The 22,973-nt window shown below is 41.9% G+C and overlaps 1 protein-coding gene across 1 annotated transcript in view; it reads right to left on the bottom strand.

Moving 5' to 3' along the window:
- The window catches only part of LOC147683406 (uncharacterized), an 80,993-nt gene extending 60,815 nt beyond the window's left edge, over positions 1-20,178 (bottom strand). The window contains exons 1-4 of the mRNA XM_086943846.1: positions 20,076-20,178; positions 16,291-16,525; positions 11,413-11,493; positions 7,962-8,042 (exon numbers count right to left, since the gene is read on the bottom strand). Of these exons, the coding sequence (XP_086799972.1) occupies positions 7,962-8,042; positions 11,413-11,493; positions 16,291-16,516 (388 nt within the window). The 5' untranslated portion in view covers positions 16,517-16,525; positions 20,076-20,178. The remainder of the gene's footprint in view (positions 1-7,961; positions 8,043-11,412; positions 11,494-16,290; positions 16,526-20,075) is intronic.
- Positions 20,179-22,973: the final 2,795 nt, after the last annotated feature.

Here is a 22,973-nt window from a genome sequence, read left to right as displayed (position 1 = left end):
TTGCTTACAGCTGTGCACGTTGTGTGTATGTGGGTAAGTAACATTTGGTTTATATGAGAGAAGAGTGTGCATGTGTGAGAATGTATCCGTGTTTGCTCATGAAAGTGAGTAATAGGCAGTGGAATGACAGAGATTCAGTTCAGGGGCAGTTTTACACAAAGTGATGCAAACTGATACAAAGTCTTTTAAATAATTTGCAGTCCAGTAGAACGTTTTTTTTTTAATTGGAAAATAGCTTCAAAGTAGCACAAATAATCCTTTGTGCTGGTCAGCATTACTTTTGCACCATGGGGCATGACATGGGTGCTATATGGGCATTCTCACGCTCCAACCCAGGGATTTTTGACACAAAATCCAGTCTACTAAAAATGTTAGACACTGCTTTGTACCAAAAGATTAACACCTTCTTAAGGCAGGTTTTAAGTTGGAGAAATGTTTTTATTCCTTTTTACACACTGCACATGTGCTGCACAATATAATGCCCATCCAATGTGTAAAACGTTTTAAAGTTTGTCTAAGAAAAGTATTTTTTACTTTGCACTGGCAGGTTAACCTGCAATTACAACACCTATGCTGGATATCATGTGCACACCTTTGCAGCGTGGTGCAAAGGAATCTGTATATAGTTCTAGGCAGCCTGTTTGTGCACCAGTGCTGGGGAAAGCACCAGTGCCATATCCTAGTAGATATGGTTCTACAATACTCTCTGCTCCTAGCACGCAATGCAGCGAAGCAACTTTGGTTGTGCTGCCTGTTTTTTTAGCAAATGTGCCCTATGTGTCAGTGAGTATGAGTGAGTCAGTGAGCATGAATAAGTGAGTGAGAAAATGAGTGCCTGCAAAAAAGTGGGAGTATGTGGGTGAGAATGAATGAGAATGTGTGAGAGTGAGTGGAAGCAAGAATGAGTGAGGGTGGATGACAAAAGGTGAGTGCAACTGTGAGAATGAATGAATGCAATTTAGTGAGAATTGATGTGCGAGAGTGTGATTGTGAATGAGTGACAATGTGATGGCATCACCAAACAAAGCACCTTGCAGTTTTTATTGATCTGTAAATTGTATATGAATTTTAGGATAGATTACCTGAAGCCCTTGTTTATAAAACATGGTGTATGTACAGTGAACCAGGCAATGAGTTTGTTATTTAATCTGGAAACTGCCAATATTTGTTTTTTTACTGCTACATTTTTAAACCAGTCTATTAGGGCACGTAAAAGTATGTTATTTTAAGAATCATGTTTTAATCTTTGATTGTAATCATGTTTTACCTGTTTTTATCATTTGCTGTTGTGCTTTTATGGTCATCTTGTATGCACCGAATAAAGCTTCATGAATTGAATTGAGTCAGTGAGCATGAATAAGTGAGTGAGAAAATGAGTGACGGCAAAAAAGTGGGAGTATGTGGGTGAGAATGAATGAGAATGTGTGAGAGTGAGTGGAAGCAAGAATGAGTGAGAGTGGATGACCATAGGTGAGTGCAACTGTGAGAATGATGTGCGAGAGTGTGATTGTGAATGAGTGAATATAAGTGAGTATGAGTGAGAATGTGATGTTATGCTTGTGAGTGAGCCCTCAAACCCAGCATACTGAAGGCAATTCTTGCCTTAAACAGGCACCCATGGCAAATTTTAGCACTGGCATACTGGAGGCAGTTTTTAGCATGACAAGCACCTGAGACAAAGGGCTAGCAAACCAGGGCGCACTAGACATTATACCTGGCATATAGGTACACTGATGAAAAAATATTGGCACTGGCATACGGGACAGAATTTGCGGCCTGGGGCACCCTTGGAAAATTAAATAAAACGACTTACCTTGCTCTTGAGTGCAAAGTAAGTGATTTGAAAAATGTTTTCTTTAATTTTACCTATCCCACCGTCTGTTGACTTCCCCCTTTACCCCCTTGCCCCACCCCACCACTTTTACCTGTGCCGGCTCCACCTACTAAAGGAGCACTCATGGTATATGTTGGACAGCCATGATAACATGACAACATGCTAGATCTGGCAGCATAGAGGGAATTGTTGACGTATGGGAGCACCTCTAGCACATTTTGGGAAAAATTAGGTAAACTCTTGGGAGCATCAGGTAAAACTGGCATGGCACTTCATTAAAGACTTTAAAATTCAATAAAAGCAGAGCGTGTGGCTTTTTAGCAAATGTATTTGAAAACCTTACTTTAAAATGCATTTTCTGGTTCAATTGTTTCAAAATGTTAATCAGGGAAAGCCCCCAGTACCCTACCCCTCCTTTTAACTCCAGTAACCCCCACATAGCGAGGTTGCTGAGAGGTTGTCCCCCCCACCAGCAGTGCGCCGAGAGGCACATTTGTTGAGTAGTGGAGAAAGGGGGCGTGGCCTCTGACCACCGCTCAGGGATCCTACTGTGTGGGACTTACTAGAGGTAACAGGAGGTTGTTGGCCCCCGGCAGCCAAGGGGACTTCATCCCCCAACCAGCAATGTGCCAGGAGGTGCGATTTGCAGAGTGGCACAGAAAGGAGTGGGACCTCCGGCGTCCTCCCTGTAGCATTTTCTTTTTTTTTATTATTATAAAGTAAGGGGGGGGGGCGCATGGCCCCCTTCCCTGGGACGATTTTGCCTCGTGGACACAATCCCCAGTGGCCAGGTCGCTTTAGAAAGGGGAGGGATCCAAGTGACTCCTCCCCCAGCTGATTACAGCCTTAGGGACCACAACCCTCGGCTTTTACTTTATTTAAAAAGTAAAAGAATTATAATGGAAGGGAGGCCGCGTGGCATCCCTTCCCTCGGATGATTTTGGCCCCTGGGACCTCCTCCCCCAGGGCCTACCCTTTTTTTAAATGTTTTTTTTTTTTTAAGTGTGGGGGCCGCATGCCTCCTGGGGCAATTTTGGGCGCTGTGTTTGGAAATATATTATGGATTTAAAACCCCTGCTGCAGAATTCCTTGGGTGTCCAGCAATTTTCAGGGAACAAAAAAAATGTCAAGATAACTCTGGTGATTAAAGTTCCTGCTTGAGAGATATCAGAGTCTACTGGCAGTTTTGATTCAGCATACTGTCACACAGAGGGTTAATATGGCTGCTGAAAAGCACCTATGCCATGCAGATCACAGAATTCTTTATAATGTGGAGAGCTCAGTGGGTTACTAGTTGTGTCACAGAGATGCTTTTGTTACTTGCATTTTATAAGTTACAATCAAACTGCAGCACGGTGAGTTATGAACTATCACCAGAGAGCTGCAAGCAAACTGCAAGATACAGGCTGCAAAGTTATGTTTTAGCCCCAGTCTTTCATTCTAAAATGTTGCTAAAAAGGACATTCTTATTAGTAAAGCCAACCCCAACCACTGTTTATGTTTCTTATCCTGAGTTTGTGCTTCTAAAGACCAAGCACTGTCTATCAATATGGAAGACATGTCAGTTTCAAGTTTTGACATATGGGAATAATCAATTTCCGACACGGGCCATGATAACTAGGACAGAATAATAATATGTGTACCTCATCTTCGTCTGCTAAGCCACACACCAGACAGATGCTAGGGTCAAGGGCCTTATGCCATTGGCTAGCTATTCATCTCAGGGGTGAGTGCCAAGTCGAAAGCGTATATAAAGACTTTTGGTTTGAGAGGAAGAAACAAAATCTAAAAATTCCTCATAACGGGAAAACAGTTCAATATCTAAAAATCTATTTGTTAGTGTGCCAGTTAATTGGTTATTTAAAGGAGTATCTTGTATGTAAATTCAATAACTAGATTTTTATGATATTAAGATCAATTTTACACATTCTTTCTGGGTTAATCCATAACCTGTGGGTTAAATCAGTCAGAAACAAATTTGACCAAGGTATTGACTTGGCACCCCTAAAACATAGCAATGCAGCGAGGCAATCTCTAAATCCCTTTAACTACAGAGTAACCCATAATTGAACCCAGTAAACAAGTGGTCTAAGGGCGGCCAAATCTGCAATTCTTTTAAGCCCTAAATCGAAGAACAGGGGGATTAGCGGTGTACTACTGGGGACAGAGACCATCCGTCTAGCAAATCTATTTTCTGCACCAGAAAGTTGAGAGACGTCAGTAGATCCCCAAGTCTCTGCTCCATATAGCGCTGCCCCTTGCACCTTGCCACGGTAAACTTCTGGGGCTGGCGAAACGGCATGGGAGCTTGTTTGCCTATGCAGCCTATTAATAGCATTTGCTCTGTGCTCAAGTAATAGTGTGTTTTTCCTTAGCTGATCATTCCACTTCAGGCTCTCCATTACCTTAACTCCTAGATAATCGAAGTTCCTCACCCTTTCTAGCGCTTCTCCCCCAGCCCGTATGATTGAATTTTTGACCACTCCCTTCCCAAAAGCCATATATTTGGTTTTATTAACATTGAGTTCAAAGCCCCTTGACACGCAGAAATCTGTAAATTTATCAACAAGGAGCTGGAGACCCATTGGAGTTTTAAAAATGAGAAGGGAGTCGTCTGCAAATAAAAGAATCAGTACCTTATTGCTGTTTTGTGAAGGGTAGTCATTTCCACAGTTCTTCAAGATATCAGCCATTTCATTTATATAGAGGGTAAAGAGCGTAGGAGCAAGGACACACTCTTGTCGTACACCCCGCTGTATAGTGATGCCCTTAGTTAGCTCTCCCGCATGCCCACACCGTACCTGGGCAAAGTTGTTACTATACAGCTGGGACATGAGATTATATTTAAGACAGACCATAGATTAGTACGGGGAATGAGATCAAAGGCAGCCCTGAGATCAACAAATGCCATGTTAAGATTCTGCTGTTGTAATGGGGTACCTTTCCAGTGCAACGTGGTGAATCTAAAAAATGTGATCTATAGTGCTCATATTAGAGCGAAACCCAGCTTGAAGATCTGACATAATATTATTTGCGTCTATCCAGTGGAGCAATTTTTTAAGGATTTGTTTAGCAAAGTTCTTCTGGGCATTGTCAATTAGGTTGATTGGCTTATAATTCGAGGGTGTGCATGCATCGCCCTTCTTGTATATGGTAACAATCTCGGCCGGGAAACAGCCATTACATCACATGCGTTACAACGCATGCGATTACAACGCAGTCATTACAATGACCACGTTGCACCATCGCAGTACATTACAAACCAAGTCGTTACATCGACTTGCTGTAGAGGGCGGGCTAACCTAAGGAATAGTATAATTTACTATTGCAACACCTTCCCTACTGTTGTGAACACTGAAGTTGGAATAGTAAATTATACTATTCCTAAATCCAGCGCGCTCCCTACAGCAAGTCGATGTAACAACTTGCATTGTAATATACTGCAATGTAACAACGCGTTGTTGTAACAACCACATTGTACTTGCATGCATTGTAAACGCTATATTCATCTCCGCCTCTCTCCATGAATAAGGTATCTCCCCCCTCGTGCTATAGCATTAGAAAGCAGATTAAAATAAAGTGATCAGATCAGTATTGAGATAGGGCCTTACGTATAACTTGATTCTGCCCAGTTATAGAAACATTTTGAAATATTATTTTTCTATATAGTATATCTTGTTTGGAATGGGTGAGTGCTCCTCAACTATTGACTATATTAGGAACTACTTCTGAGGCAGCTTGGGTTCTAGGAGATTGTAAATATATATTTTTAAAATGCTCATTGCTGGTCAGTGATCACTGATTACTGCGCTCAGGAAGTCTGATCGACTGCCAGAATTTGCAATGTGGCTTCACATTATGAAAACGTTTATCGCCTAAAATAGGGATGTGCACTAAGGAACAGACTTAAAAGCAAATTTTTGATGGCATGACATATGATTTACATCAATTGCATTACTCCAATACTCAGGGGACATGATATTACGTTCTGTAGAAAGTCCAGTTTTATATTTATATAATTTTTAAATTTTCAATAATGTAATTAGACTTTGCCAAGAATGAGTCATGATATCATGCTGAATTCAATTAAGTATCTGGTGGATAGGTGAACATCTGCATATTTTATAAGTATGTTTTATATTTTGGTATGGAATCCAAAATATGTAAAAGTTACAATAAGTGTGGAGGAAGGAGTACAATGGAAGCAGGAATGATAAATAATCCATACAAATAAAAAGATGAGAAAGTACATATGAGAAAATAATATGAGAGTTACAGTTAGTCCTGGGAAAAATATTCAGTTTTTTTCTAGCTTTTATGATAGGGAATCTTTTACGTAAGATTTTACTACAGCCTTATAGCCTGCCGTAGCGGGCTATACCGGCTATTAAAGGCCCGCTCCAGTGTTAAAGGCCCGAGCCGAAGGCGAGGGTTCTTTAACAAAGCAGCGGGTCTTTAATTGCCGGTCCAGCCCTGCTACGAAGGGCTATAAGGCTATTAGAACATTCTGCCACTAGAGGGCAGAATGTTCTAACAAATATAACAAAGCCTTCAGGGAGCACAAGGGGATTGAAATCCCCTCAGGCTCCCTGAAGCCTTTGTTCATAGTCAGAGGTGTGAACAAAGAAACATTGGAATGTTGGAGCTCCGGGCTTATACCAGCCATTATAAGCCTGGAGAACTCCATTGTTTTCAATGGAGCTACCAACATTCAAATGTTCTAATACTTAATATTGGGAATTAATATACCCTGATACACTAATATCATAGACAAAATATTGAGGGATGAAATAACAGAAGATAGTGCATACAGAGGAAGTATAGATTTACTGTTCTTAACTCCACATCTACCTTGAAGATATATCTATATTTTCAAGAAACATATATCTGACATTGGATATAGATATTGAAAATCTATACGTACTTCCCTTTCAATATTTTTTTCCTCAATATTGTTGATTATATAAAAACCCTATGATGTTTCCGACTTGATATTCAGGGCGCAAACCGCATTTAAGGGTCATTTTCTCTGCTATGGGTGAGACCAGAAAGAGGATTGATGAACTAAAAGCTGGTATCTTGAAACTCAAGAGTAAACTGTAAACCTAGGTGGAAAAGAAGAGGGGGCATTGCCTGAGGTTATTGAAAACCTGAATTCAGTCCGACAGAGTCCTTTAGACTCGCAAGAAAGCCAAAAATGGCAGAAGCAGCCAAGATAATATTGTATGAGCCTCAAAATGAAGGAACATGGATGGCTTCTGAGCAAATTCTAGTTCAATGCTTGGACAGACGGCTTGGCACAAAACAGATTTGCGTGGTGATCACAAGCCCAGGCAACCCTTGAGCCCTAAAAGTGATATTTGCATTGGTCAACCATTAAGTCTGATTAAGACATACCATAACTAAAGCAGAATGGACAAAACAAACATTGGGACTGATATAAATTAAGTAAGGTTAGTTATGTGAACAGGGGGATTTTAGCTTGGAGCCTACCTGCCCCAAGGCGCAAATGGTGTAACTGAAGGCTGATAGAGCCATGTGGAACCCAAGCAAATCTGGCAGAATTATATGGGTGAATCAAGCAGAAAATAAAGCTATTGACTTTGGGGTAAAAGACAAACAGACTAAAAAGTGGCCAGTCACAGTTGAGATTTGATATTGACAGTGTTTAGTCTGTGCAGGTGGTGGTAGGCACCAACACTCATTTTAGGTATCCAGACTAGTTTTTTTATTATCTGACTTTGGCCCTGAGATATATAGAGAAAAACGGAACAGGGAGAAAGCAGGAAGAACAGAAAGATGGGAAATGTTCAGATGGAAATATTGAAAAGGAACTGCAAGCAAGATAAGGCAGGAAGTGTATTGCAGAGGAAGAAAGAGGCATGAGGTAGAATCAAGACTACGTAGCTTTGATATTTGGTGACCCTGCCATTAGTCAGCACTAGTGGCAGGCACCTAATAAAAACCTTGGGTCCCTGCACTTTATTTTTGATGCTGTCCTGTGAATGAAGAAGTGGCACTGTGTTTCACTGGTGTGGGAGCTTCCTTTGAAGTAGTCAAATACATCCTAGGACATTGGTTACACTAACAACTGCAACCACCCTTTTCTTACTTCACCTTAGCTCACCTTTCGCTCCAGTATTGCCTTTCAATCCTATGGTTCCTGGTGGTCCCTGTTCTCCTGCATCTCCTGCAGCTCCTTTGAAGCCTGAAACACAAAGCGAGAAGAAAAAGTAGAGAGTGACGATTTTTTTGAACATTTTTAGGAAGAATTTATAATGATTACGTTTCTGATTCATGAAGTAATGGCCACCCCATGCCTGCAGAACATAAACTAAAGTTCAATATTTTCCATGTTAACAACACATACTGTGATGGAAATAACCTGTTGTTTTTTCTCCGGAAAAGGTCAGTTAGACGTGCAGGTTACAATACCCAAAGAAGACCCACAGGGCCGGCTTTAGGGTGATGCAACCGGTGCAGCCACCCAACACACTGACTTTGGTGCAGGGGGGCTGCGTTTAAAAATAGCTCATGGGTTTAAAAGCACCTGAACGTCCTCTTCTTTGTGCAGCAGTTTTCAGGCAACGATAAAAATTTGAAGATAACTCCGGTGATTAATGTTCCTACTGGTGAGAGATCTGTGCTATGTCTTGTAGCAGTTTTGACTCATCATAAAGTATGGCAGAGGCTAAATGTGCCTGCTGCAAAGAATGTGTACCATGAAGATCACAGCACTGAGTATGAGTGAACTATGATTAGCAATATAAAAAAATAAAATGTATGTCAGAGAGAGGCTATGGAGAGATGAGGTGCACTGTTGGAGCATGATCGTTAGGAAATTCATGTAGAAATACGGTCATGGGGAGGCAAAAAAGACAATTTCACCAGCCGCCACCAACCAGTGGCGGCTGGTGATATTTAAAAGTCGTGAGGTGTAAAAGTTTGGAATGACTTTTATGTAGTGAGTGACCCAGGCAAGCTTAATGGACAAACGTGGGTCCAGTCTGTATCCTCCTCCAGAAGAATTAAAAAATATATATATGCACATCTTTAACCACCTCTCTTTCCTCTTCAGTACCCTCTTTTTTCTCTTCACTTAATGCACATCATTGTGTCTCCCTCACTTCACCACGTCCAAACATATACTCACTCACATTTAAGCAATTTATTTTACTTTGCTTTTGCCCTGTAAATATTTTGCCATCTGTTCACCCTTTCACACATATTTTCACAAAATTGCAATTACAACTGGCATACATGTCCATTGTTCTGTGTGCTCTGCAGAGAGGCTAACCCACTGAAAGGCACTTTGCTTTGTCTTCAGGGTCTTAATCAAAGCCCCTCATAAACACCTGCACTGCTCAAAGTATGCACAGAGAAAATACAGAAAGAAACAACATGATTAAATAGCTAACTCTCGAGGGAGGTAAGATTAAGTAAAAGTTGAAATAAGAGAGGAACTAGATCGCTGACATGCATTGCTTCAACATTTATAACACTCTTTTGTTCATAAATCAATCCATGTTTTTGGCATTAATGTTGTTAAGAGCATGAAGATCGTGCCAGTTTTATTGTCATACAGCAGATAACAGTCTACTGTAAGCACATATCTCGTCTTTGACTCGAATATTTGTATCAACTTCACAAGGGAACAAGAACCCTGGCCTGCTCATCTTTTGCATATATTTCATGGGGGAACAATTTCTGCAGCTCCACTTCTAACGGGGCAAGTGACGTGCAGCCAGGGCTTGGGGTGTCACAGTGGGGGATGTTAGACTGGCGAGGGGTCTCAGAACAACATTCATAACAGACGATTAGCATTGAAACGCTTACCATTACCAGCAACAAGGCACCAAAACACACATGCACCAGTGCTTGCATCCACTCCTATGTGTGATGACTAGGAAAGGGTGGGATCTATGTCTGTAAATGACGGACAGCTGCTCTCACACAGGGAGGAAAACTCCAACTCCTCAAACCATGATGCTGACAACGTCGCCTGCCTTTAGGAAATACTGCCATACACTACAAAGGCAATGATTCTTTATGAAGGGCTTTAGAACAGTGAGCCCGGGTCCCAGTTCAGAAAGTTGATTAACTGCCTGGCTTCTGTCTCCTGAATTAGAGCAGGGTGGGGAAACCAGCCTGGGGCACACAGTCCAGACTTAAATACATTGATTTGTTTGGAGATACGATCATATCTCTAAATAAATCTGTCTATTTAATATTTGTACAGGAATGTGAAGGAAAAAATTGAGTAGGGCCCTGCTCCAGAGCCCTAATGGAGAATCCGCCCATGGCATTGTTAGAGGCACAGGTCCTCTGGCCAGTGAGAATCGGATACCAAGATCTTTTTTGTGAAGAGGAAAAGGTTTGCAAGTATTTGATACACAGGTTGATCTCTGTTCCTGATTCCAAATTCAGCCAAGATCAGCTGCTCAAGTCATATGTTATGCCTGATGAGCAGTCCACTGAGGGTGGGGATGTCATTGCTTATGAACATGGGAGGGTGAGATGAGTGAGATACCCCAGTGTTTATTTGTTCAAGCTGACATCAGCTAGTTTCAGGTGGCGAGGCCACCATCTCCCACCCAGAGTACTCTAACCTTGGAGTAAATATAGAGATGTCTCTTCCTTCCCTTCCCAGTAGAAGGTTAGTTAAGATCAGGAATACAGTTCACTACATTTGTTCTGGACTGGGCTAATTAACATAAGTGGTACAGATCCTTCTTTGTATACAGAGAGGAAGGGCTTTTTAGGAAGAGACTGACTAGTCACTAGTCATGCCCAAATCAAAATGTACTAGGAGTGAATGTACAGGTCCTTCCCAGAGTGCATGCTCAGGGTGTCTCTTATTAGAGAAGACATAGGCTGCTTTCTATTCCTATGTCTTACTTGTTGTCGCTTGCAGGAGATGCAGCCGATGTCTTTTTCATCTCTGGTCTGCCCTTGGTCAAAAGGATAATGAGAATGATGTATGTCATGCCCTATTCCTATGGATAGAATCCTTGATTAGAGGAGATGCAGGCTACTCTATGCCCATGGCCCAAGGTGATGTAATTCATGCAATTCTCCCCAAAAATCTGCAGCACTCATATAGAAGGGATAGAGGACATTTTCTGTCCCCATCACTAATTTGTTCATGGCTAAAGAAGTTGTAAGCCTCTCTGTTATTCCGCGATTAAGCTACCATTGGTTATAAGAAATGGACGATACAACATGAAAATTCATATAACAACAAGCCTGGAAGTTGCATTCAGGAGTACTCTTGAAGTTTTCTCCTTCAGACAAGTGCAGTTTGGAAAAAAGCTTTACCAGCCCAACCACTGTCCTCTGGTACTCGCTCACGGAGCATCTATGTGTTGTGGCAGATCAATGCAAGTTTTGAAATGCTCTGTTGTTTATGCAGTAGACCGAGAGAGCTCTCCAATTTTAGCCATTAATCAGCAACAGGCCTTTGGAATAGTGGCACAATTTATACATGAAATTAAAGAATTACTATAATATTTGGTGGTGATTGTGCCCATGAAAGAGTTGGCTATAGAATTGTAGAAGAGAATAATTTGTTTTCTTACCTCTTGGTCCTTGCAGTCCTTGTAGACCTGCTACTCCTGGGCTTCCTTTCGCACCTCTCAAGCCAGGCCTTCCAGGACTACCTGTAAGGGGAATAGGAGAGTAAGACAGTGACCTAACACATGCAGCAAAAGCAACAATGGCAAGGACAATGAGGGGCATGAAGCAATGATACACACTTCAGAGGGAGAAGGGTGCTCTCTCAAAGGAGTTCCCATAGGGTGATGAGGATGGAGGTGAAGCTATGAAATTCATTTATTAGGATAAGCCTTGGAGAAAACCTGCTGAGACCAAAAGCATATGTCCCGCGTATAGAGAACCCAGCCTGCTATCTAGACCACACGCAGTTTAAATGTGAAGATCAGTCAAGAAATTGACAGACTGCATGTGCGAGGTTGCTCTTATCTGTTTGCAAATCTGCCTCTATATGTTCCCCATGGGGATCCCTTAGGTGTGGCTAGAGATCTGCTTACTATTATTTCATAATGATCCCCAAGTCTCCTTTGCAGAGTCTTAAAGTCTGATCTTAGAATTGAGTGTTTTCTTCCTGGGTGGTACTTGTTATGAGATTGACTAATTGATATAATGGGGTGTTTTCCTTTTGGGGGTGTAGGAAGCAGTGTCGTTGAGGTGAATCATATGCATGTCATCCCCCAGTGGGGCGGCTGATAACACACTTAGGGTATTTTCCTTCTGGGAATAACTGTGGTTTTTGCTGATATGGTGAGTTCTAATGTGATTTCCTTCTAGGCAGTGTGCAGCATGCTATCTGAAATGAGGTGTGTTGTTTGAATTCGTGTCCTTCCAATGATGGTTTCAATGCAGGAGTATTTTTCTTTTTTATATACTTGTAGTGTGGTTGAATAGGTGAGTTCTTTTCAAACTCACTATGTCTTAAATTACACTTGAGTTCCAGAGTGTTTTCATTAGGTGTATATATGCACTAGAACTATAAAGTAAGTTTCAGGAAATAGCGGGATAACTGGAGTGGGACGGGGAGGTAAGTTCATGATTTTTTGTATGTTCAGGATGGCTGTGGTGCCTCTGATAAGATTGTAAATCATCTGAAGCGGTATCGGTTGGGATGGTTTGTAACTTCAATGGGTCTGTTCCTTTCTGTGGCTCGGCTTGAGGGTTGCTAGGCAAATTCCATGTATTTTCCCCCTGGGAATGCATACATTTGGACCTGAGATGTCAGCCACGGGCTTGTTTCTCTTTTAGGATGACTTCAGCGTAACTGCTGAGTTGAGTCACAAGGGTGTTATCCTCTGAAGATATACATAGTGGGACTAGGTGAGGAGTTCTATGGGTTTAAATCTCTTGAGAGCACTGACAATGAGTTTATAGCTGAATCCAAGGACGGTAAACTCTATTAAAAGATATACAGGGGGATGGTTAGTGAATCATAGGGAGATGATCCCTCTGGAAATATATATTTCATAGTGGCAGCTGACACTGAGTATTTTTGGTTCACGTGCACTTTCCATTGAAAGGGCACTTTTTGATTAGCCTATACCTTTGAGTACTGAAGTAAGGCCCAGCATGCCAATTTCCGTGCACTTCTGTGCAGAAGAAAAAAGTTAAATGGGTTGTCAAAAAAGACATTTCCTGATTTTAGCTCTTATATGAAGTTTTGCGCACAACTACAGGAAAATTGATTAAAATATTTACACTATACTTAGCATAGAAGTAGAACTTTGTCCAGGAAGTGTGCTTTTCGTGGTTTGGTGTAAATCCGTTCAGCAGTTTTTGAAATATTATAGTTTGAGAAAGGTGCCAAGTGAGCTTGAAAGGGTTAACACTTGTATATCTTGTCAGTTGAAAATCAATTTTTGATTTTTCTGATAACTTTTGCACTGTTTGACAAATATAGACTCTTAGTATGTTGTGTTACTTTTAGTCATTCCAGATTGGTGTACCTCTACTAACAAATGAGGCAGTTAAAAAGGATCAAGCGTAAAAGTGTTAATTTTCAAATGACCTTGGTACTGTGCGGTAAACCTACACAAAATTTGGCAGAAACTTGGAAGGATTAGTTGTCTATTGATTCGTAAGCTTTTGTGCAAATCTATCAAGATTCCATCAACTTCAGGGGAAATCAAAGAAGTGGTGATAAAAGTTCATTTGGGTATAATTTTGGCTTTCTTTGATGAATCTTCATCAATGTGGCAGGCAGTTAACAAGAGGCAGGGAGTACAGTTATTTCAGGTTTTGTACAGATCCACCGAAGACGAAAGTTAAAGGGGAGGGGGGTTCCAAAATATATTTGATTTTTTAAGAATGTTGGCACCGTTTTCTGGATCTTCATGGAATTTGGCAGATATTTAGCATGTTTAATCTGCTAAAAGGCACTTTTAAATCCATGCAGATCCATCAAGGGTGTTCTCTTCAAAAGAGAGGGGGGGCAACAAAGTGTTTATTTGCTAATAACATTGGCAATGTATGTCAAATCTGCACAAAACTCATTAGAAGTTTAGGGGTATTGTTCTTATATTGAGGTCACATTTTGTACCACTCTATCAAAGTGGGATCAACAAAATTAAATGGAGGGGCCTATCAAATATTGAATTGCTTTTAACCTTACCGCTGTTTCGTGAATCTGCATCAAATTTGTCAGGCAGTTACATTCAGTGCAGGTATTTAATGTTTCATGCTAATCCAACAAGGGGAAGGGCCAAGAGGTAAACGGAAAGTAAAACCATTTTTTAGTTACATGGGGCATATTAGCAAGAATCTCGTTAAAATTATCGCCATTTTAGCGGCAGGAAACTGCAGCTAAAACGGCGATAATGTGCCTGCTAATATGCGTTATAGAATTCAAATAGAAGCCCAGGTTAGATGTGTAGGACATCTAACCTGGGCTTCTGTTGGAAATCTATAACGCATATTAGCAAGCCCATTATCGCCGTTTTAGCGGCTGTTTCCTGCCGCTAAAATGGCGATAATTTTAACTAGGTTCTTGCTAATATGCCCCTAAATACCTTTGGCACAATTTGACATATCCTCACAAAATTTGGCAGAGACTTAGCATGTTTAGCCTAGTCTTCGCTTTCTCAGTTTCATGCAGGTCCGTAAAGGAGGGCAGATTTAAAACAGTGGTCAAAGAAGAGGTCAATTAATCACAATTTTGTCTTCAACTGACTAATTCATTCAAAATTTGACAGATGTTTAGCTTTGTGCTGGTTATGTCAAGTTTTGAGGAGATCTGTTGGGGAGTCAAATCTAAATGAGGGGCAATAAAGGTTGAATTCACTAATAGCTTTGATGTTGTATACCAAATGTGCATGGCATTTGATAGACAGCAAATTAAGCCCACTGCAAGGCCAGGCAGGTGATGTGGCCGGCCCCCATTGCACATGCTGAAGGGGTGTGGCTGACAAACTTAAGCAGAGCAGAATGGGTATATAGTAGGTGAATGAGGAAGAGGTGCGGCACAGCGGCCATGGTGCCTGACTCCAGACTACGGGGTTCACGGTTCAATCCCCGGTGCCGGCGGTAGGTTGGCCCAGCACCATGTGACCCTGGGCAATAGCTTGCCTAATCTTCCCTAGAGCCCCCAGGGCTGGGACACCACTTCGGAGGTAGCTGTGTGCTTTACAAATACTGGTATTTCATGTAGATATTATTTAAAAAGTGCAATTGATTCAATAAAGGTTTGGTATGGCTCAGTGAAGACAAACCCCAAAATACAGAAATTCTCCATTTATAGTATGCAATGCATAGCACACACTATGGCTCACTTCCTCTGCCATTCTCAGTACACCTTTGTATCGATGTCATGTGAAAAAAAGCTAATTTATAAAATGCGCTACCTGGCAGGTGGTGTGAGTTATGGATATATTTTGCACTGCATGACACATCTGGAGAATGTTATGGCTATTACTCTTTTATGCTTTGTGAACCATAATTAACTTTTAAGTGCTTTTTTCATTATATATATTCACTGACAAAAAACTGTTAAAGGTTTGATATGGTTAGAAAACAGAAATGTAAACATCTCCACCCGCCATATACTGCTCTTGGAAAACTGGTTTGTGTTCATATAGTATTGGCAAAGTGGTGTACTGAGCATGGCATGAGATACAGGGGCATATTTACAAAGAAGTGACGGAGCGCGGCGTTAACCTTCTTGGCTTAACACCATACTCTGTCACTTCTGAAAGGCAGGGCTGCACCATATTTACAACAATACGGTGCAGCCCTGCATTTCCCCCTACATTGGCAATAATTTCAGCTGCCTAGCGCCAACACGGGCATTCTTTATGTTTATGTACAGGAAGGGGCACCTTCCTGTACATAAACAATTATGCATGGCATTTTGCTGTTTTCATGTGTGCTGCACAATGCAGCACACATAAAAAGAGCAAACATTGAGGAGAAATAAAGCATTACGCCTCGTTGCGCCCTGTTAAGACCAGGTTTTCCCTGGTCTTAATTTTGGCGCTGTCCCATATTTATGTCACTCTTGAAAATATGGGGCAGCGTCAGAATCAATGGGTGTTGCGGCAGAACACCCACTTCAACACCCCTTGCCCACCCCGTTCACTCTAAGTATAGCGTGAAAGGGTGCCTTATTTACAAGGCAGCATTAAACCACTTGAAGTGGCTTAAAGCGACCTTGTAAATAAGGCAAAGGCCATATCGCCACCACAACGTCAAAAAAGTGACGTTCTGGTAGCGATAGGGGCTTATAAATATGCCAATAGTGTACACTGTGCATTGCACACAAAAACCTGCGAATTTCGGGGGGTTTTCCTGTTAGTATTCACGGAATTGTTAGTAATCTTTATGAGTTTGTTTTTTCAGTGAATTTCTGGGGCTTTTTTCGTGATTTAATGTGTTTAGATAGCGTTAGGCTATTGTGCCTTTCATCACCTTACCTGCAGCTCCTGGGGCTCCCTTTAACCCTGGGATACCCTGCGTTCCCTTGCAGGAGTAGCACAGGCAGCTCCAGGGCACAGACATCGGGGTCGGACTGCTGCTTAGCACTTCCTGGCACATGGCTGCTTGGTCCAGCACACTAACGGGGGTACTTGGCAAAGCATTTCCAACACAGGCAAAGGCCAGGAGAAGCTGGACACCACCAAACACCCACCTATCCATCATGTGATCTACCTGTGGAAAGGAATGAATATGTTGCATTTGCCAAGGTACATTTTATACAGAGTACATTGTACATATTTCCGCACGTGCACCCACTAAATTCTACTGTAAATGTGCCGAATATCGGTCTAGGTATATGCAGTGAGAAACCCTTTCAATAAAGAGGTTTAAAACAAAATGAAGGGAAGGGATTTGGATGAGAAATGCAAGAGCAGACAAAAGGGAGAAACAACACACATGTTTTTCTTGGATAAATGCAAAAGGATCTTACTCTTTTGCGGTCATTAAGTGATCTTTAGAACATAATATTTTGGTCGGAAGATATTTAGTTCACGATATTCTGATACTACACCTCCCATAATCCACCACAACAATAAAAGTAACATATACTAACAGTGGAAAAATATGCATGGGGTGGGTCCATACTGTGCCACATCATAACCTTATAAGGCGCTATATATTTAATAGCTCTACTGAAAAAAAATGCACGCATGTGTATTTTCTTTTAAAACAATATATGTTACGAACTTTCTGTATAACTTAATTGCAACTTCTGCATGTCTTAATTCGGCTGGATAGCTGCATTTCGGCGGTGTTGGGACACGCCTCACCAGTGATAAACCTGCACTCTGATACAGCTCTAAGTGGGTTCTAGCCACAAATGTATTTTCAGCAAATTCGAGAAGCAGAGTAAGTGATATCAAACACTCTGAGTCTTTGGAATTCAGTGACATCAAGTTCTCTCGCCCTCAGTCCCTCAACTGCTCACTAGTAGCATCACATATACACACGGATCCTGGGTCTCAGAGATCACATCACCCACAACAAAGGAGACGTCACTCCGATTTTGAAGCTGCTGTGTTTTCTGCATACCTATAGTTTTTGTGGCCTTGCCACATCATCAACCATCAGCTGCATAAGTTTAAGATTTGAATAAAAAAAAAATTCTACCTCAAACGGATGGGACGTTTCTAAAAAATAAAAGAACACTCGAGGTGCAGTGCTGTGACAGGCCCTTTGTAAAGGTTCACTAGTTACCTTTCAGTAAGACAGTGATTGCTGAATTGAGTCATTGAACTAATCTTTATGAGTTGAAATCTTCCGCCAGATAGTATCAACAGGTTTAAAAATTTGAAAATCGTGAAATAATACCAACACAGAATCTAGTGCATTATTCTGCATAGTTCGCTTTCTTTCTGCATAGCTTAGACAGCCAAGCCATACAATTTGGTCCTCGATTCCCGCACAATTTCAGTGGCATTTGTTACAATGCATACATCTTTTTTTTTTAAATACCACACTGAGGGCTAGGTCAATCAGGAACTTCAAACTGGCCTCTTCAAAATTATTTACAATCTGTGATGCTCAAACCAAAGATTACCGCAAGGAGTGAACCTGAACAAAGTAAACTTCTCAAATACAGAGAAATCTCTTAATATTGCTCCACCAATACAGATGCCTAAAGCCAGTTCGACAAAGTACATGGAACACCCCAACCTGAATAAAAGAAAGCACCAGACAAATGAATGCCCAAACAGCTAGTGAGACCTAGCCATTCAAATAGGCCGCCAATCCTGGGTGAAAAATACTTATCTAGCAGCTAGTATACCACTTACTGGAGGTGTGATTACCACACCATTATGAATTTTCCCTGGTATTCTACCACTATACTGAATTTTAAATATTGTCCAGACAAAATATTATATCGAGAATAACGACTACCACGATATTGTGAAGACAACTATACATAGTGGCTTTCAACTCCCCCAAGACAAATAATACATTAATGTATCACTTAATTTACAACTCCAGTTCATTCTTCAACCTAAACAATCCCAAAATGAATCTCAGTCAAAAGAATCTTAAATGTAATGCATGGCATGGTTCAGTCCCAAATAATCTTAAATGTAATGCATGTTTTGGTTCAATTCGAAAGAATCTTAGATGTAAAGCCTGGCATGGGGTTCAGTCCCAAAGAATCTTATATGTAATGCATGTTCTGGTCCAATCCCAAAGAATCAATCCCATTTTCAGGGTGCTACAGGTGAGTCACATCAGTCAAAACTGTTTCGGGGCTCTTAACTATCTGGATTACATACATTTCGGGAGTGCTGGTGAATTTTTACATCTGGATTTTACATCTGGATCGTGACTTTAACAACTAGACTTTATCATCTGGACTGGTGACAATTTAACATCTGGACTGGTGACTAGTACAAAGGGTCACTTTCCCCTTGGACAGCAGGTACACATTTCAATTTTGTGTTTCTCACAAGGTGAAAATGTTTATGACAAAATTTGCTCGGGCACAATGCCATCTATACAGTTGGGATCTGTCTCAGATGTAGAACCTCGATGTGCACTTCAAGCCACCTCTTACTTTAATCAGACCTTCCGCTATTCAGCTGAGATAAAGTCCTCCAAATGGATAGTGAGACTTTAATTAAGCTGTCACCGATGGACCAGTGCAGAGCAGCCTTGACCAGTGCTGTATCCAAGTCCCAAGCTCTAACATTACAGACTCTATAAAGATCTCACTTACCAAAACATAACAACCTTCACCTGATCTGTCACAAACCTGGATCTGATTCCACTAAAGGACAACAAGCAGCCCACATACACCCTACCTCTACCAGCAAACACTGAAGAAAGTGTGGTAAAAAACAAGCCAAAGACAATCTCGAGGACAATCAACTGTTGGAAGAAGCGAATGCAGGATTCCAATACAAGGACGCACAATATTTAATGCAGGGAGCATGTTGAGAAGAACCAAGATGGCGGCATGCAATGGGAGAACTCAAACTCTAAAAACAGCAGGCAGAGTTCTATGTTCTGTTCTAAAGTTGCTGGGTCACTAAAATGCGCTATAAAATCCTGACAATAATATTGCATAATTACATCGCCTTAACTGCTGCTGCATTGCAAGTAAGTATATAACTAATATTATTAACTCCATCTATACTTAGATTGTGTGTAATGGAAATGTAAGGGAAGTTTAGAACCCACCTATACTTGCCTCCAAAGATAAGAATTGGTGGATTTAAGAATAGTAAGTATATACTTACCTTGGTGATGTAATGGTAGGCTATTTCTCGGATGTAATATTATTATATATCGATATTGTTGACATCAGAAAACCAACATACAACTATTTTAAAACCAGCATCACCATTGTGTTACCAAAAGGTCTAATTTGTAACTTAAAGCATGTCCGTCCCACCAACCAACATCTGTAGTTGGTATTCTTGCTCCACAGTTCTTACCAATATTTGTGTTGTGCATGTGAGCGCGGGCTCAGTTCAACCTCACACCCGTACCGTGTACACAAATCAGTCCACAACCTTACACAGACCACCTGTGAGACGCGCATACCCGCACGCTTCCCCTTTGACCTCGGAATTAAGCCTGCGCATGATTTTCTTCCTAACGCGCATGGCCACGCAGGCTTCTCCCCGCTCCCTCACACGTCAGCGCGTGCTTCCACGAGCCCCCGTCTCGTGCACCAGACGTTCCCCCTGCCTTAGTTCAGCTGTTCCGCGTGCAGAGACAGAGGAGGCTTTACCTTGCTGTTGCTGGAGAATGCCTGAGAGGTTTGACCTGCCCGATCTGATGGCTGCTCTTATATGCGTCGAGGTGAATGCCTCCCACCACCCGGGAGTTATGATAGCTATACAGGCTGACCCCATTCCACTGATAAAAGGGCTTGTGGCTTCGCGGGCCCGCCCGAACCCCAGCGGAGGCCTGGACTCGAGCGGCTCCTTTCATCCCACTGCTGGGAACCGACCGGCCCAGCAAGCTTTCCTTTGTGCGGCCCGAATTCACACACAGATCACAAGCACCCCAGAAAGAAAGTAAGCACCCCACCCTTTCATAGAACTCCCCACTCGCCGCTCCCTGGTGACTTATCTCAAAGTGGCCCACCGACGCTCTGGCATATATCTATATATAGACGGAATCCATCCAGGTTGCTACTGAGACAGACAGACCGACACGACAGATGGGTAGACAAACCGACAGAGTTGATATTTGAGTCCTTTATTGAGTGCAGCCACATTTCTGAATCTTTTTTCTGAATAAAAGCTGTACCACATGCAGTATTTACTATCTTCAGAGGATAATGCACTGGTTAGAATTGAAGTAATTCCGACCAAGAAATGTAATTTTAAGTGGAGAGTTTGGAGAGTCTTGCAGAGAGGCGAGGACTAAATTCTCAGCCTCTGATGAACAGTTCTAAGGTATCTGCAGACGACAGACAATCACATTTAGAGGCACAGGGGGATGGAAGAAATGGGTGGATGGAGAGACGGATGGGTGGAAAGACTGATGGGAGGAGAAAGATGGCTAGATTGAGAGGCGGTGGATGGAGAGCAAGAAATGAAGAAAACAATTGTTATATAGATGGGTGGGAGGAAAGGTAGAAAAGTCGGCAGAGAGACGCACAGGCTGCTGGTGAGATCAATAGAGAGAATGTAGATGACAGAGAGAGAGAGGGTTTGCTGAATGGATGGATTGTTCGATGGAGGGATGGATAGATGTATGAAAGGATGGTGGGAGGAAGGAGGGGCAGATGAAGTGTTATATAGAGACATAACTGGAGAAAAGAATGGTGAAAAGTTTGATGAGTAGATGTATGAAAGGATACATAAGCGGATGGATGGATGGGTTGTTGGACGAATGGATTGATGGATGGATTATTGGATGGATGGACGTGCATACCAAGACAGTAAGATAGATCAGTGTATGGATGGATGGCTGGGCTGCAAATAAACAGACCATTGAGGGGATGAGAAGGGTGGCAGAAAAGTATATGGATGGATGAATGGAAGGGGGCCGGAGGTCGTGATGGGGGAGTGTTAGGTAGATGGGTAAGAAGATGAATGGATAGGTAGATTGACAAGGAGATAGGTGATTGAGTGGATGGGCAGATGAAAGGATGTAAAGTTGCTTGAATGATTAGATGTAAGATGAGGGATGGACTGTTGATTAAGTGGATCAGTGGGGGAGTAGACAGATGGTGCGGCCAAATGAATGGATGGATGGATGGAGAAATGCATGGATGGACACATGGAATTCAGATGAGTGGATGGAGAGATGAATGGACGGGTGGGATTGATAGGTGAGAGAATGAATGTGTGGGTGAATGTGAATGACTAAACAGATGGATTGACAGACCAATGTAGAGAAGGATAATGAAAGTTGAGTGGGTGGAAAAGAGGATGGAGAGATAAACAGATGGATGGACGGGTGGAAGGTGGACAGCAAGATGGATTAGTGTATGGGATGATTTAGGGATGTACAGGCAGTGAGACGGATGGATGATGAAGGGTAGGTGGACATGAATGGAGAAAAGAATGGCTGCCTATATATATGCATCAATGCACATGAACTTAAAGGATTAATAGGAGGATGGATGGATTCTTGGATGGCTGGAAGAATGAACAGTTAGATGCATGGATCTATAAATAACAAAGCAGATGATTAATGAGTGAATAGATAACTGTGGATGATGGAACTACTTTCAGGGAGATAGGTGTGTGTGTGCGCCTGGATGGAAGGCACAACTGATGAGAAATCAACACTGACAAACATGGTTGGATGGTAGATGAAGTGAAGAACGAAGAGACAATTGGGCAGAAGGATGATGAATATTTGGATGAATGGATACATAGAGGGATTGATGAAGGAAGGCATGCTGAAATGGAGAGCCGTACACTGGTTTGGATGGGTGTATGAATGGAGGGGTAGAGTGAAGTATGATGGGTGGATGATGAATAGGTGGCTGGGTGACATGATGGATGGTCTGGGAGATGGACACAGAACGGGATTACCCTTGTTTTTATATAATCAGTGGCATGCCCTTGTAGTATCCTGTGTGTCTTCATTCTCTGGTTGTCTGAGTTGGTATCTGGAATGCTGAGAGTGAATGATGTCTTGCATGTCTTGGACCATTGTGCAATGGTAGTCACAACCTAGTTGTTGTCTCGTTTCTTTGCTTGCCAGGAGGTATGAGTAGCCTCATGTTTTGACCTGTTGCAGAGTTTCTATTACTGCTATTTGTTGTCATTGTGTATCTTTTTGGGCTTTTGGAGAGTTTGAAAGGTTGTTCTTGGGTGTTTAACTCCCTGGGCGCGGCCGCGATTCTGCGCCTGTGCGGCACTTCTAATGAGCGGGCGGGTTCATGACGGCCCCCAGCTGTCATCAGCACACGAGCACCGTGATGCATGACGGCTGGGGGCCATCATCAGCACCGAAGGGGTTAAGATATTTATGTTGGAGATTAGGTAATTGTAAATAATTGTTTCTGTACTTTATATGCAAGTGGACGTCTGTGCTTTGTGTTTTTTGGGTGTAAGAAAGGGAAGTATGTAGTAACCTGTGTGTTCCCATTCCCTGTATATCACTCCGATGAGAGGTGTCTGGAATGCTGAGAGTGAATGAAGTTATAGAATGTTGCTCTGTG

This window comes from Lissotriton vulgaris, chromosome 11, assembly GCF_964263255.1.
Source record: "Lissotriton vulgaris chromosome 11, aLisVul1.2, whole genome shotgun sequence".
Classification (NCBI taxonomy): Eukaryota; Metazoa; Chordata; class Amphibia; order Caudata; family Salamandridae; genus Lissotriton; species Lissotriton vulgaris.
Note: the sequence above shows the minus strand (reverse complement) of the source record. Positions and strands in the feature narration are given on the sequence as shown.